The sequence below is a fragment of the Leucopleurus acutus genome, assembly GCF_964270905.1.
Source record: "Leucopleurus acutus genome assembly, chromosome: 2".
NCBI lineage: Eukaryota > Metazoa > Chordata > Mammalia > Artiodactyla > Delphinidae > Leucopleurus > Leucopleurus acutus.
The window spans coordinates 132,943,667-132,960,848 of NC_139143.1; the positions used below are offsets into that span (position 1 = coordinate 132,943,667).

Consider the following 17,182-nt stretch of genomic DNA (forward strand, 5'->3'; position numbering starts at 1 on the left):
AGCATTAAGCTCAGATTTGATATACTAAGAAACTACCAATGAAAATATCTCGTGAATTTGTGATATATCAAGTAGGAAATATAAGTTACAGCATGAAGAAAACTTTTCAAAGCCCCTAAAAAGATGTTGACTATTATTATGTGACATGTATTACTCCTTTACTCTGGGCTAGTGTTTCCCTCACTTCTGTCTTCCTCTTACTCATCCCCTAGGGCAGTGGTCCCCAACCTTCCTGGCCCCAGGGACCAGTTCTGTGGAAGACAATTTTTCCATGTACGGACAGGGGTATGTGTGTGTGTGGGGATGGTCCAGGCGTAATGCGAGTGATGGGGAGCAGCAGATGAAGCTTCACTCGCTCACCTGCCACTCACCTCCTGCTGTGCGGCCCGGTTCCTAACAGGCTGCTGTGGACCGGTATGGGCCGCAGCCTGGGGGTTGGGGACCCTTGCCCTAGGGCTTAGCCTCTCTGATCTTTGAACTAAGTTCTCCTCCTTGTAATAAGTTCCCATAGCACCTCTGTACTTCCTTTAGTTGGATGCACATGCTTTACTATAGTTAAATAGTGTCTCCCTTTCTGAGTATAGTAGTAATCAGTGTAATTTTTTAAATGAATCAACTAAAGACAACACTTAGCTCTTTACTTGTCATCCTGGTTTAACCTATTTACAATGATTTTCAAAGACCAATAATTATTCCAAAACAAAACCCTTTATAGATGGGCTTACCTCTGGATTTTTTCTCCTTGTTTCTAGAAAACAGGATTACATATTGCATGCCTTGAGAAAACTTTCTTTTAGCTATCAAAAATAAAATACCTGTTCTCTAGATATTAGTATATCTCTATCACCAATGGGAACAGAAGAAAAAAATCCTTACTTGGGATCAACAGTACTCATAAGTTTCAGCAACTGATCTGCTGCAAGAGACTGGAAAAACAAAAAAATAGCAATGAGAACACACAGAACAATAAATGATTACTATTTTAATTTTTTTAGTATGTTGAAATGTCCTAGAACAATCTGGCAAACCTACAGAAACTAACATATCCCAAGCACAACAATGACCAATAGAAATATAATGCCAGCCAAATATGTCATATTAAGTTTTCTAGTCACAACATTAAAAAAGTAAACAGGTGACATTAGAGACTGTAGTACTGGATACCCAGAGCTGCTTTATCAGGTAAATTATGAAATTATGAAGCTGAACAGTCCAGATTTTACAGAATAATTACCTCCTCCTTATTTTAAGACTTTCTAAGGGAAAGTAACATTTTAAGCAAACATGTAAAACAAAACTCAAAGTGCTTAGTCAGTATAATAATCAAAAGAATTCCATAAAGGACTTCAGGAAAAAGTTTAGCCAAATCGCAATGAGGGAAAACAAAAATTTCCAAGTGAGTAGATGACAAGAGAATAAATTATGAACACACATTCCTATCATTTCATGACTTTATTTTGACTTCATAACATACTGATGTGGTGTTGGCTTCCTGTGAAACTCATCTACTTTGAACTTTATCCAATGAGAAATTCTTTGATGGGCAAGGGACCAATAATGCAGTGACCTTTTAAATCTCTCATTAACAAGTTTACATAAGAAAAAATTACTACAATATATAACAGTCAGTTACCTCCTGCTCTTGAAATGCAAAGTAACATTTAATGAAGTAATTTTTTTAATTACAAAAATGAGTTCAGAGTTGAAGGGTATTAAGTTATACCTGAGAGTTCAAGTTTGCTCCAGGAAGCCCAAGTGCAGCAAGGGCAGGATCAAGAGTAGGAGCTCCCAAAGCAGCCAATGGAACAGCGCCAATCTGTGAAATTTCAAATTTTATTTATTTAAAATCTTGTTTCTGTTTCTTATACTGTGGGGGTTGGGGGAGTGCGTCAACTTTTATTTCCTCTAAAGGCCAGATAATAACTAGTTTAAGTCTGTAGGCTGTGCGGACTCCGGTGCAACTACTTAACTATGCCGTTGTAGATCAAAAACAGTCAGAGACAATACATAAATAAGTGGCCATAATTGTGTTCCAATAAAAATTAACAGATAATGGGGGTCTGGCCCAAGAGCTATAGCTTGCCTACCCCTGCTATAACATGATGGCCTCATTTTTCACTCATCACAGCACATTTATCTCTAAAATCAGAATTTAGAAAAAATGCAAAGATTTTCACACATTCTTGTGCCATTTATAAATATTTACTGCTTCTTAGCTCCAAATCCATTGTTTGTTGTCCTACTGCGTGATACTGAAGGCAGCACCCTTATAAGCATTTCTCCTTTGACAGCTGGCACGATGTTAAGCTTTACTTTTAGGGGGAGCTGGAAATACCTTTAGGGGGAGCTGGAAGGGCACTGACTGTGGAAGGGATTCTTTATAGTTCCTTTGTCTCCTTTCTGATTCTTATTGCAGTGCCACATGGGACACTCAGTGGCCTTCACCTCAGTGCCATCCTCTTAGGCAGCTTCCTAGCAAGTTCCGTGGTACTCCAGAGAACTTTCTACTGTATCTAACTTTTTGAAGGAGGTCTGAATCTTAGCCTTGAGGGGGAAGATGCGCCCCCTCACCTACATGTGTTTCTTTCTTGTGTTTTCTTCCTTAGCTTACAAGTAGAGGTTGCTTCCTATACCTGCGATTCTGGTACTCATTAGAGTTCCCTTAGTAATCTCCTGTTACTAATTAGTAATTCCTTATACTAAAACTTTTCTCCTTCGAATTACGGTATGGTTCTGTCTCCTGCCTGACATAATTCTGATTAGTCAGTTTAATGCACACAAACCATGCAAAATCTTATAACTTTGGAGGCCGCTGACCTTCTCTACAAGCACTGTGCTGAAATTTCTCCTAGTTTCATTATTATTTAGTAAAAATAAGTTACCAAACTTCCTGCACTGTAACTGTTTACTGAGTTAAAACACTGTTAATACAGTTGATCCTTGAACAACATGGGGGCTAGGGGTGCTGACTCCTCATGCAGTCAAAAATACACCTGTAACTTTACAGTGAGCCCTCCATATCTGCTGGTCCACATACTTGGATCATGCAGTACTATAATATGTATTAGTAGAAAAAAATCCTTATATTTATATATAGATATATAAATGGACCAAACAGTTCAAACTCATGTTGTTCGAGGTTCAACTGTACTATTATAAAAATGGTTTAGTGAATACACAATTTTGTACATCAAAGGCATCTACAAATTACCCAGATCTTTGAATTCATCTTTATTTTAAGCCACCTACTTAATTTAAAGCCCAAGAGCAAGATAACAGCGCATGAAGAAAAAAAAAAAAGTCTGAACTTCACCTTAATTTTCTTTTGTAGTTCAAATGAACATACTATTTTAAACAACATGTGTAACAGAAATCTTATGCCTCCTGACTTACGGGCTATTTTGAGAGCCAGTGACAAAACGATACAAGATATTTACAATTCTCAGAATGTTCTTAAAACGCAAACTACCACTTTAATATTTTTGATTACAATACAATACTACATACAGCCTTCTACAATGCTCTGACCACGCGGTAACAGTATACGAACCAGAATCACAACAGCACTCAAAAAGCACAAATATATTTCCATTCTTTAAGAATTCAACAGAACTAATACCTGGGTAAGTGGGTTAGGAGTAGGCAGGAGTCCACCACCAGGCAGAAGACCTGCCACTGCGTTAGCTGGTGCCAACAGAGACAAAGCCTTAGTCTCATCAGGAATAACTCCTGCAGAGAAACATCCATGCATTAGAACACACTCTTTTGCAAGACAGAAAACACACAAAAACACCCAGAAAATGTCTCCCTGATACACCACCTGAGTTTGTTGAAAGTATTTATGTTCGCTAAAATATAAAGCTTGATTTCTATGATTATTTATCATTAATTTTATGTCAGAATGAAACTTCAATGTGTGAAAATCTGTATCCTTTTTCTCTACAAATGGTTAAGTTTCTAGAGTAAAAAAAAAATAGCACAATACACACTACTTTTTTGTTAACACTGCCAAGATTTCATCACCTGTACTCGATTTTTAAGTCATGAACCAAACGTAAGCAAGCACAGTCGGTTCTCCAGGGGTGTGCTCTCAACTTTCAAAAGCTGTTTTATGAACAACGACTCGTGTCGGCTGCTTCACTATAAAGCACACAGAAAAATCAAGATACACAAGACAAAAAAAGTTTGATTTAGGGGTTAATAATATGGTACAGTTACTATGATTTTCTTTTACACCTACCATACAAATTTTGTAAAAATTAAGAGAAGAAAAGTATGTAAAGGAAATATTCTGTTGGAATCAAGCGTAGGGCTTTTGCTGACTCATGAAAATGAATGTTTCTGAAGGTCTCTGAATACACACAGGATGTGTGTGTGGGAGTGAGTGAGAGAGAAAGAGAGAGAGAATAAGTAAAACAACATGGCACATTCCTTACCTGTACAGTAAAATGCCTTATGTTCCAACATGTGCCATGCTAACCATACCAAAAATGCTGCTACATAGTGTCAGTTGAAAAGCTAGCTTAGCCAAACTCCTAAAGCCAAAAACAACATGTATGTCTGTTTTTAAAGCCTAATCTGTGTATTCAGATAAAATCTAAGGGCCCTAAGACAAATATTTATGTAGACAATTTAAATTCTATCCAACAGCAAAAGCCCTATACAGATGGATTAATCTGTTAATGTGCCCAAGCCCCCAAAATGAGAGTTCAATAATACAATTAAACTACATATTTGCAAATACCAGTAGTATTTCTGTAATACATATTAAGAAACTGCATCTCATCATAAAACATACAATATGTACAGGGCACTTAAGAGAAACTGGATAAGCTGCAGAAGAAAACTGTTGGGTGGTATTTTCAGCAGGGCCTGGTATATAGTTCAGGCTGAACCAGGGAAAAGAACTGTAAAACACAACAACAAAAAAGAAAAACCACTGTTAAATAAAGGTAATGGTTCCTTCCACCTAAACTGAGAAGTGCCGATAATATAAACAAATGTATACTACACAGCACTGTTATCTTGCTTGTGTCAGAGCTGTCATCAATTTAGATACCAAGAGTTATGGAGGGGGGAGGGGGGGAGAAGATCATTTAGATATAGGGCATTAATGCATCATTATTAACAAACCTACAAAGATTATGGGATAATTTTGCATGCAAAATTATGTCTCAAGAGGATAATATTAAGTATCAACATCTTACTAAAATTAGTGCATTTGCAACATTTCTGGCAAACTAAAATCCTCTTGAATTTATTGTGAGACACCTGATAGAAGATCTGCATCCATTAAAAAAAAAGTCATGCATCTGATCCTCTGATTAAAAAAAGACTATTTAAAAATAAAACTACAATTTAAAAATAGCAATGAGGCCCCTCACCAGTTAATTTTCATGCGTCAAGAGTATTTTTTTTTACTGCTGCTTTGATAGAACCATGAAATACTGCATGAATGTGTAGAAACGAAAGAAAAAGAAACAGACAAAAGAAACAAACATTAACCAAGGAACCTAAATAATCCCCAAATCCATTACTATTAAGAGTTCCTTCCAAATCCAGCTATCTCAGTTTTACCAGTTAAGACTATTCCTTACCGTAGACTTTGTGTCTATTGTTCTAAAACACTGACCAAGAACCAACACCAAAGCTTAAGAGCTAAAACCAGGGTGAATGGTGACAAAGGGATTGAGTACATCAGATATTTAGTGGACATAACATTAATACAGCATACCATACCAAAAATTACAGTAATACACTAATAGATTCTGGAACTAAATATTTCTGTAATTCTATATATGTACTCTCTAAATATTTCACTTTCAAAACAGATCCAGAAAAATTATTATGGTCTAAAAATATTTATGAAAGCCAGTTATATGATATACTGTATTATGTTCAGGGCTTGGGAACTATAATACTTAGCCAATAAGAATTCTTTAAATTAAAAGGCTAACTAATGTTTTGTAAATTACTCACATGATTTGACCCTTGTTCCAAAAGCTATGTTCTACATTTTACTTATCCTAAATTTGAATTCTGTAAATTTTCTCTTGGTGATAAGTCTTATCCTACAACAGGCACACTGATATAAAAGAAAATGCTTAATCAAAACATACTAACTCATAAGTTTATCAGCATATATATATTTTAAAACCTTAGAATTGGGCTCATACACTTTAATATCACGGACATAGATTTACTGTTATTATATAGCATGCCTTAACCCAACTATGAATGCAATTTAATTTCTTTAGAAAACCACAGAGGCAATTTTTCTAAGTTTTAAGGACTAGACATTTCACAACTTTTACAAGGAATGGTGTAAATGTTCACATCGGTATTCAAAGATCTAAGATAGCATCTAAAGTTAACAATATCAAGATTCTGCTTCCACTGACCAGTTCACTAAGGAAAGGGGAAAGCATTTATATCCCGGTCAGCATATATGTTAATAAAATCCAGTAGTTGTAACATATTTCAGTGACTTCTTTGACTCAAATTTATAGTTACCAAAAAGCAAATAAAGTAGCAGTACATTGGGAACAAACTAATATATGTCTTAGAAAATTTTACAAAATGGAATTAATAGAGTGCTGTCTTGTCACAGTGGCTTTTTTAGATCCAAAAACCCTGCTCATTATTTTTCTGCCAAATTACTTTAACAGCCTAAAATGTAAAAAGAGAGAAAAATGTAGTTAACAAATGGTTACACCAGGAAAACACCTGGGGGACTTGAGTGCTTGCTGGCCTTTAGTTAATGTCTAGAATCCCCTGTAGCTGCAGAGGACCCACTGTTTTTCAGTCATCTGGAAGAGTTTTGCATTTGCCTTCTCCACTACAAAAATCACACACACAAATAACAGAGAGAAGAATTTATTATTTAGAGATATTCTAGAAAATATAGCAAGAATGAACAAGAAAATCTGGCATAAAAACAAAACACCCAGTGCCCATCTGGCACCTAAGCTATAGGAAATCTTGAACTTTCATAAAAACCAAAATCATTGCGACCCTTGGTATACTGAAATTCAATGTGGGATATATTTTTTAAAGTTATCAGTGAGAAGAATCACTAAGAGGAATCACTAAGGAATAAAACCAACCTGGTCACATTTATTCAAAACAGAAACAACATCATGCATTTATTTGAAGGTTTCTGTGTAAATGTGCATGGCGTGAACTGTTCACCTTCAGGACATTTTCATAAAACAACATTAAATTAACTAAGTAGATATTAGGGATATGGTTTTAATGAACTTAAAAATACTTTAAAATAATGCAAAAGGTTAAATATCTTATAAAAACAGACCTGATTTTGAATTTTTAAGTTAAAAAGAAAGCCTTCAAGTAAAAATACGGACCACAGTATAACAAGGGTTTCAAAATGTTAATAGCTTAGATTTTTAACATGCTACTAATGCTCACTCTAAAACTACACTGAGGTAGATGGTCATCATAGGATGCCCACATAGGTAGTTAAACAAAGCACAAACCTTCTGCATATGGTACGACTATCAAAGCTCTGTCAACGAATACAGTGTTTGTCAGATGCTGTGCCACAACTGCTGAGTCCGGATCATGGAACTTAACAAAGCAGACTCGGGATGAGACTGGCAAAGGCGAATCACTAAAAAATAAACAGATAACATAAAAGAAGAGAAAAATATCAGCTAAAACAGAAATGAATGATTCACAAATGACACTTGCATTCCAAAAGTAAAAGAGGCAGATAAAAATACATAACTGCACACATATTAGTTAACCAGTTCAAAAATACGTGACATTTCCAATAAAGTACTACCCACAGAACTGACCGTAGCAAACTGCACCTAGACAAAAACAATCACTGTTTAAATTTACAATGCATCAAGTTACAAACAGCTTGAAACTATAAAGTCTCAGAGTTTGAACAGGTCACAAAAATGTCAACATTTATTTCATAATAACAATACCAGCCATTTAAAAATACAGGTAACAAATTAGTTTTGGCTTAGAAAACTTTTGATTACAGCTAACTTTTCAGAGTTAAAAACAAAACTTTTTCATTATGGCTAACTTTTCAGAGTTAAAAAACAAAACCATTCCATTTTAGGGACATACGAATATTGTGGTAAAGTACACCTATCTGACAATGAGTTTTCTTGATCTGCTACTAAATGCCCTGTCCTCCTAAACCTACAGCATATTAGAACTCCCAGGCATTATAAATAGTTAAGGCTCTCCCACTAGAGCACTTTCACAGAGAAAAAGAAAATTAAGCACACATGGGAATAATACTACACCCCGCCCCCCAATTAGGCAAAATTTCAGTAAGCTAAGTGTCACTCCCCTCGGCAATTGCGTTCTTATATAAAACAAAAACAAGTTGCTACAGTGCAAGCAATGGTAGCTTAAAGATAAAATTAGAAAAAGAGCAGAGTTTTTGCTGTTTTTTAAAAATATAAGATGGTTAAATTTCAGCCACTAAACTCTCTGTGAAAGGGAAAGATTAAATAAACAAAGGCAGGGGTTGCCTTAACACCAAACCAAAAGCTATTTGAAAATCAATACCGTAAGGCAGTAGTAATCACGTCATCCCTGGTTTATATTAGAATCATGGCGGGAGTTGGGGGGGTTGCAGAACTACAATTACATCAAGATCTCTGATGAATGAAGAACTGAGTGCTGCCTTCTTTAATTCTCCCTGACAATTTTAATATGCATCCAGGGTTCAAAGCAAAGCTGTCAATGTATGTATCACAGATATCAAAATGGACTTAAACCATCTTGCTACAGAAGTTTACTGCAAAATGTTTTTGAAAGGATACAATGTTTTTTCAGTGTAAAGCATCACTGGTCTAAATTAACAATGTTGCACCCAGTATACTGAAAAGAATGCTGTTTCATTAGTTTTAGTACTAAAGCTATATAGCTCTTCGTATTTCTTTCCTGACATCCACATTCTTACCACTAAATTAAAAAGCTCTTTAAACGCTATCATTTTATGTTCTTAACATCTAACACAATGTCTTGGCAGGTAGTGAGCACTTAAATTTCTTAAAAAGTGACCTCTACCATTTCTTTGATACCATCTATTGTCATTTAACTAAAAGAAAAAGATAATGACTATCAAATATTAGGTTTTTAAAGAATATAAACATAACACTTCTTTTAAAAAAATAAGGGGGCTTCCCTGGTGGCGCAGTGGTTAAAAATCCACCTGCCAATGCAGGGGACACGGGTTCAAGCCCTGATCCGGGGAAGATCCCACATGCCACGGAGCAACTAAGCCTGTGCGCCACAACTGCTGAGCCTGTGCTCTAGAGCTCTAGAGCCCGCGAGTCATAACTACTGAAGCTTGGGCGCCTAGAGCCCGTGTTCCGCAACAAGAGAAGCCACCGCAATGAGAAGCCTGTGCACTGCAACAAAGAGTAGCCCCCGCTCGCCGCAACTAGAGAAGACCCGTGCGCAGCAACAGAGACCCAACACAGCCAAAAAAATAAATAAAATTTTTTTAAAAAAATTAGGAAAGTATGCCTACATTCTCCCAATGTATTTCCATTTACTTGGCGATCTTAAATAATTCACATTTTTTCTACCCACTCATGTCTGTGCAACATTAGTTGGCTATATCAAACCTGTAAGTGGTGGTGAAGTAAAGATAAAATACAAACAATTTAAGTATCACGGAAAAGAGAGTCACAGTAAGACAACTCAGAAGGACAAATAATTAATTTCTCTCCACTTTAAATGGTCTTGTTTAAAACCATTGCTATTTGGTCCCACAAGTATACTGTCATACTTCCTCAGTTAAAATTAATAAAAGAGATGCTAAGATAAAGAATTGATACTGGAAATTAATTTTCATACCCTAGAATTTTGTGCAAGTACCACTGCTACAAATAAGACTGTCTTTACTCCTTATCTTAAAGAATTAATATAGAAGAGGCAGTGCAGCTGAAAAGAACTGAGGAGCAAGACTGGTGGTGATATTGTCTCTACTTTCTTAAGAGTGACCTCTAAGGGTTTTTTCAGAATCTTCTGGGATGCACACATAAAATTCAGATTACTCTTCTCCATCTCAAACCCACTGAATCTGAGAATCCCTTTTTTTTACGGGAAGGCTCTGATTCTTAACAAGATCCGCAGCTTATACTCGTGCCTGCTAAAGTAGAACTGCTGGTTTGGGTCAGATGTTCTTTCAACCCCCAACTTAATACTGAGCTACCCATTTCTGAGCAGAGAATTTTGAGCTTATAAACAATGCATCTCCTAAACCCTGCAAAACAGCAAGTGTGTGGCAAAGCTAACAACTCTGTTGACCTCATATGCCCTTTCCATCATGTGCTCTTATTCAGTTCTAAAGAAACAGTAAACTGCTGCATTTATTTAAAAAAATTTAAACGGTAAACTATGTTCTTTCCCTTACCTAACTATACTAAGTTACTTATATGATCATTAAAGTATCTCTTTTTGGTGCTGAAAAGTTAGTAATGAATTTATCTGCAGTGTTATAAGTAGCCTTCAGTTACTGCATAACTGGCATATGCATCTCAAGGATCATTACCTGATAAAGACTCCTGTTACATTCTCCACTCTGAAATCCCACTAAAATCAAACATTTGAAGAATACCTACCAGGCGTAAAAGAATGATTCCACTCACAAGTTGTTTGGCTAAATCAAGGAAATTCTGATCAAATGGCAAAAAAGAATCAAAACATTGGGGTTTGAATAATAGTTCTGACACTAGTAGAGGGGCTTGCGTATACAGAACCCATGTGAATTTCAGTTCACTCATTTGTAAAACGGTAAAATACCTTCTTATTCTGAATATGAAAGGACTGAGCAAGATAAAATAGGAAAGCATTTAGCATACAAAAGACAAACCATGTTGAATTTTCAATATGCATTTTAAGAAAAACCAGAATCAAAGTAACCTTTTCTTTTAAAAAGGAAGAATGAGGGAACACTGACATGCTTTCAGATAGCTGTAGGTAGGGCTATCATACTGAAGAGAGGGATAGTATACTATTTCCTGTGAAGATTGTATTATCACTGGGTGAAATTATAAGCCAGCAATTTCTGGCTTAAAGGAACCAAGATATAGAAGGTTCAATAATGAAACAAAGGGAGACACCTTCTTGAGGAGGTTGTCAGTGAAATGTCTGGCATAATCCCAGATCCCAGGAATTTTCCCCCCAAACAGGCATGTAGAACTGAAATTAGTTTCAGCAGGTATGTGTTGGGGCTCAGTCATGTAAGTTCTTTAAAAATGCCCCTAGAGGGCTTCCCTGGTGGCGCAGTGGTTGAGAGTCCGCCTGCCGATGCAGGGAACGCGGGTTCATGCCCCGGTCCGGAAAGATCCCACATGCCGGGGAGCGGCTGGGCCCGTGAGCCATGGCCGCTGAGCCTGAGCGTCCGGAGCCTGTGCTCCGCAGCGGGAGAGGCCACAGCAGTGAGGGGCCCGCGTATCGCAAAAAAAAAAGAAAATAAAAAATAAATGCCCCTAGAGTGATGTTGATGACCCCAAGGGATCTCATTCTAGAAGAGGGAGGAAGTCAAACTTCTAAGTTGGTGAATGGTGCTACACAGAAAAAGCAGTTAAATGAATAGAGAAGGCAGGGAGCAGGGGTGTTGTATTTTTATATAGTGTGATTAGGTGACATTTGAGCAACAAAAGAAAGCAAGTCCGTCACAGGCATATCTAGGATAAGAGTTCCAGGTGGATAAGAATACCTTTTGGGAGAAATACACACATACCCATTAAAAGAAAAAAAAAAAATCAAACACCAAATGTGTTTACAATCAATAGAATTTTAAGTGATCCGAGTTAATTCAATCTTATTCTACGAATAAGAGTAAATTTTTGGAGTATTTTTGGAATGATGAACCCCTTTTAGACTGCTAGGGATTCCATAGCACATTATCCCCAGCAAACTGTTGAAAACTGTAGTGAGCTTTAAAGAAATTGTCAATAAAGTATTTCCAAATTGTGCAGGTCAGATTAGCTACTGAGGCTTAGTTAAAAAAACAACAAAAACAACAAAGTTAAAATGAACTAAAGCATCTACATTCACACTATTCAAACTGGAAAGGCCACTAGCAATGTAACATTCACTATATTGTTACCTTATGCATTTTCAGAAGAGAAAATGATCTGTATGTGGGAGCATATATGAAGGAGTCAAAGAGAAAAACTGTGTCAATATTTATCTATTCCTCCCGATATAGGGGAAAGAATCCTCTTAATGCATAGCACCCCAGATCATGTTACCTGGTGCACAAAACTCTCCTGGTTATAATGGAACCACTCCTTTGACTACATATCAAAAGCCAGACTCCGTTCCATCATGACTCCCTCTAAGATATGGACCAGGTAAAAGATCCAGTAAACTTCCCACACTTCTTTGTCATCTTTTTATACAAGTATCATAAAAAGAACACTTTCGAAATAAAAGCATTTTACAGTCAGCACCTATGAAGAAGTTCTTAATGACCTGCTGGACCAGAAATAATTTTTTCATAAATAAATCCAGTATCTCACATACTTTGAGAAACAACATGATTACAATCAAGTCATCGATAATAATCAGATGTGTCACTTTTATTTTCTGCCATTTTACTGTTTATTAATTTCACTAATAATTTAACAAAGGGTATGTTGTGAGAAAATAACAGCGAAACATCTATAAGTTTCTATTATGAAAGCTATTTGTCCTTCATTGTCAAAGCAAATTTCTGTTCAAAATAACTGTAACAAAAACATGTTTGTTCCCAGACTTCTACACTTCATGTAGATTACTCTGAAATCTCCCTCCACATGTATATTCCCTCAAAATTAAAGACAACACAACACTTGCAAACAATAATCATCTGAAAATACTTCAAGTAGAAAGTGATGAAATACAGTAATACTTAAATACCGCAGTATGATCAACTTCCATTAATTATTTGAGAAGTGTACAGAGGTTAACGGTTTATTACATCCACAACCGTGGCTTCCTTGAGGATTCCAATTTCCTGTTTAGAACTTCAGTGACATCATAAAACTCTTACGGTACAGCAGGTACTGAGTACCCACTGACAGTAAAATCTGAATTTTCACTTTTCCCAAAGAGCACTGGACTGTTTTATTATTTCAAATTTTTGCTCTAATATTTATCACATTTTGTCATAGCTTAATTTTTTTCTTTACAATTACTGCACTCATTCAATACTTTTGTGATACAAATAAGAAATGACAGGATAAAAACAAAAACCACATACCCCAAATTAAAAAGTTTAACATTCTACAGAATTCCTTCTGAAGAACAATTCTGAAATATAAATATGTACATTATTTAAACAAAGGAAAACCCAAGGTTTCAGCTATAACTCATTCTCTCATTTTAAAAACTACTCAGGCTCACTGAATTAACTGTCCAAACGAGTATTAACTCTGAATTATGTTCACTGGGTCAGAATCACTGAACAATATTTAGCATTAAGTGAACAACAGCCTATAAAGTTCAATATCAAATTAACAGAGATGAATATTTTTGTTACTTTCCAAAGAATTAAAACATTTGTTTTTTATAAAGAAATTAACCTATATACAAAATACATCCAGTGGGCAGTTTGTCTTGATTTAAGTGCCCAAAGAACGACCACGCTGGCACAATTTAAGGAAAAAGAAAAAAAAAAAGATTAGAAGCGTCTCCTAATCCCCCAAAACCCTGGCCCTGCCTCTCTGCATTATTAATAGGCCTAATGCACAGATTGCTTGCATAAGTAAACGCAATAGCCAACCTCAACTAAAGCAGACCAGCCCAGGGAAGCATGAACAAGGGCCTGCAGGAAATGCTGTGCGTTAGGCCCAGGATGAGGAGGAGTTAGCAAAAACCGTGATGGTGGACGATACTCACTCAGGCGGGAAGAGGCGCAGTTCGTCGATCTTCCCTAGGAAACCGAAGAGGGTCCGCATCTGCTCAGAGCTAGCGCTCGGGGAGACATTAGTCACCTGGATTACCTCGGTGCCGCCGCCTCCGCCGCCGCCGCCGCCGCCCCCCGGCCCGCCGCTGGGGCCCGGGCCCGCAGTGCTGGGGACGATGGTAGTGTTGCTCATGGCGCTGCTCGCGTACTCGCTCCTGCTTTAACACATCAAACACACAACAAACAGTGAGAGGGAGGGGGAAGAGGAACCGGTTCGCCGGAGAGGGGACAGGACGGTGTCCGAAGCTGCAGCCGCTGCTGCCGTCGCCGCCGTTTCTCCGCCCCGCCGGTCGCCGCGGGGAACGAAGAGGCCGCGCGAGCTCGACACCACGAGAAAACAAACGGCCTCCCCCACCTCGTTCCAACCACCTTACTCTCGGCCCGAGCTCCCCACAATGCCTTGCGGCGCAAGGGCGCGTCACCCTCGGCTCCGCCCCGTGCCGGCCCAGCAAGCCTCACTCACAGCAGGAGAAACTCGAGGGCCCGCGGTCTCGTGAAAGGAGTCATCTCCATCCCTCTCTGCTCCCTTTTTTTTTTAAAGACAAGAAAAGTGGAAGGCGTTAACTTTTTTTTTTTTAAAGCAAGCCTCCACTCCCCGGCAAAAAACTGCATGCACACTTTAGCAACTATTCTTATTAAAAATGCCCACGATATTTATTTCTTTGTACAGAGTATCTTGTACAGATCTGTCCAGTTACTAATGAAATTTACACCCTAGCTATCAAGATTTTCCTCCCTACCACTATAAAATTTTCTAAATCTTTACACACATCTTTGTAACACTGAATTTGTGACGAATTTGCTTTCCCACTAAAATCTTAAAATATATTTTAATGTTACACTCACTAGTGCTTTATAAGCTAATTTCACAAATTCACTCTTTTACACTTGATCTTGGTCAAAAGGCCTAGAAGCGATACAAATTCATTTTAAAGAACATTTTACAGTACCTAAATATGTACAAGTATGTGATCTAAAATTTCTACAGAAAAACCTGCTTTACATGCATATTCTTGCTTAAAATAATTTTGAAGCTTTTGATCATAAAAAGATCCTTGCCTAATTTTTCAACCTCATGTGAATTATTCTCCCACTTTCATCCAGTGTTATCCAATGACTTGCAGTTCCCAAACCTGACAAAATCTTTTATTTCACAGTGCCTTTACACAAATTATTAATGACCTCCCTCATTTTATCTAACTGCTATCCCCCATAGGGCCTTCCTTGCCTCACTGACACAACTGCAAGCAGAGTTAGGGTTTCCTTCTCGCCACTCAACAACAGAGGTACATATATTTGTTATACTGACATGTCCCCCACAAAGCTCTGAGTTTTCTGGGTCAGTTTAGGACCTAGCACAATGTCTGTCACATAGTCAATGCCCAATAAATGTGCTGAACACATGCACAAATATGCCTTAATGACTGTCATTTATTCTAAGACAACTGTTAAAAAATTTACTTGATCCTAAATATTTCTGGAGGCCAAAATCTGAGGACATATACAATATTTTCTTTAGTAAATACTTCTATGGAATAATGCAACTGAGAGTGTAATTTGTTAGAGATTAGAAACTAAAGTTACTGAGAGCCAATTGGCTAGGTTTTCTTACTAGTTACATCATTTCTGCTAGTTCTCATACAAAGGGATGGGTAGGTTGAATATACACCTAGCAAAATTACAAATTACAATTAACTGCATGTCATTCATAAATGTGTACCTGTGAATATAAAAGATGCCAGATAATTAATTTTCTTATTTTGAATCAGACATATGTCACTGTCAAATACAGATTCTTAACAGTCTGATAAAGTTAATTAGTATATCAGTACCCACAAAATGAAGGCCTCCACAGTAGCCCAGCCCACGTAACAAATCTAAACCTAAGTCAGCCAGCACTTACAGGAAACACCTGTCAAGGAAACCTAACAGCAAATCGCAATCTTCCAACTCAGTTTTAGCTAGATTACCGTGCCCTAGAATATAGGACCTGCTAGCCTTATGAAGAAATTCTCCACCTCTTGGCCAATGCTTCTTCTAATTCTTTATAAAACTCCCTCTTGCCCAAAATCCCTTGTGAAGAGTGCTCCATGCTTGCCAGGCACTGTACTCTCCCAATCCATGGATTGTTTTCCTTTGAATAAATGGCATCAAACACCTTACTAAATTGTTTCAGTTTTGTCACTTGATACGTTTAACTCTTATTAGAAGTGGCTATGATGTTCTATGACAAAAGGGCAAATAATACAGGGGCAGGGTTCATGCCTGTCTTTTTTTTTTTTTTAATGTTAACATCTTTTTATTCTCTGTGGTGGATACACAGAAATCTTTTCTATTATTCCACACTTTTCTGTATGTTTGACATATTACATAATTAAAATGACAAATTCAAGCCAAAGAAAAACATAGTTCTGTGATAAGATAAATCTTTTAAGTCCTCAGAAACCAGGTTATACATAAAAACTTACGGAACACACAAATAGATGGTGCTTCCATATGGAGAAACAGTGGCAAAAAAAAATCGTTCTAATAAGGAGGATTTCTGAATATTTTACTTTCAAATCATCTAGCAGCTAAAAAAAAATACTGGACTTACAGCCAGAAGACTGGCTTAAAATAAAATACTACCTTGTTATTAATTAAGTGTGATTTGAGGAAATTTCACTTCACTTCTAAGAACCTACTTCAGTCAAAAGCTGAGTGAGGAGCTGAATCATAATTTTGAAGATCCTTTTAGGTCTAATAAATAGATTAAATAACTAGGTACCTACCTTGTGTTATTATTGTCTGTTTCCCATAGAAATGAAATAGCTAAAGGCAAATAACTAATATATGAAAGCAAATAAATGTATCCAATCTATACTAGTATTAAATCACTTTAGGTTTATTTAGGCTCCCAATTGAACAAGACTATAAAAAGTACAGAACCTGGACACAAGTATCATGCCTGTCTTATTTACTTTAACCCCAGTATCATGAAAATGTTAAAAAAAAAAAAGCCTCACAAATTCCTTCAAATATTATTATGCCCCTGCTATGTTTCAGGATTTTCCTAGCCCCTAGAAATACAGCAGAGAAAAAAGATAGGCAATGTTCTGATCTCATGAAACGCCAGGTTCGGTATGGCAAACTCTCAATACAAAAACAAAGACGTAAAGGAGTAATGTGCTGTGATGAAAATAAACCAGGATAGGAAATGGGGGAGAAGGTGTTATCTGAGCTGAAACT

General features: G+C 36.9%; 1 protein-coding gene across 2 annotated transcripts in view; it reads right to left on the minus strand.

Moving 5' to 3' along the window:
- The window catches only part of SRSF11 (serine and arginine rich splicing factor 11), a 41,355-nt gene extending 27,052 nt beyond the window's left edge, over window positions 1-14,303 (minus strand). Inside the window, exons 1-5 of one of the 2 annotated variants that reach the window (XM_082834151.1) lie at window positions 13,888-14,102; window positions 7,497-7,630; window positions 3,620-3,729; window positions 1,724-1,816; window positions 877-926 (exon numbers count right to left, since the gene is read on the minus strand). In XM_082834151.1, the coding sequence (XP_082690277.1) occupies window positions 877-926; window positions 1,724-1,816; window positions 3,620-3,729; window positions 7,497-7,630; window positions 13,888-14,087 (587 nt within the window). In that variant the 5' untranslated portion in view covers window positions 14,088-14,102. Of the gene's footprint in view, window positions 1-876; window positions 927-1,723; window positions 1,817-3,619; window positions 3,730-7,496; window positions 7,631-13,887 lie in introns of both variants that reach the window. The other variant, XM_082834152.1, reaches the window with a different exon arrangement.
- Between the last annotated feature and the right edge of the window lie 2,879 nt (window positions 14,304-17,182).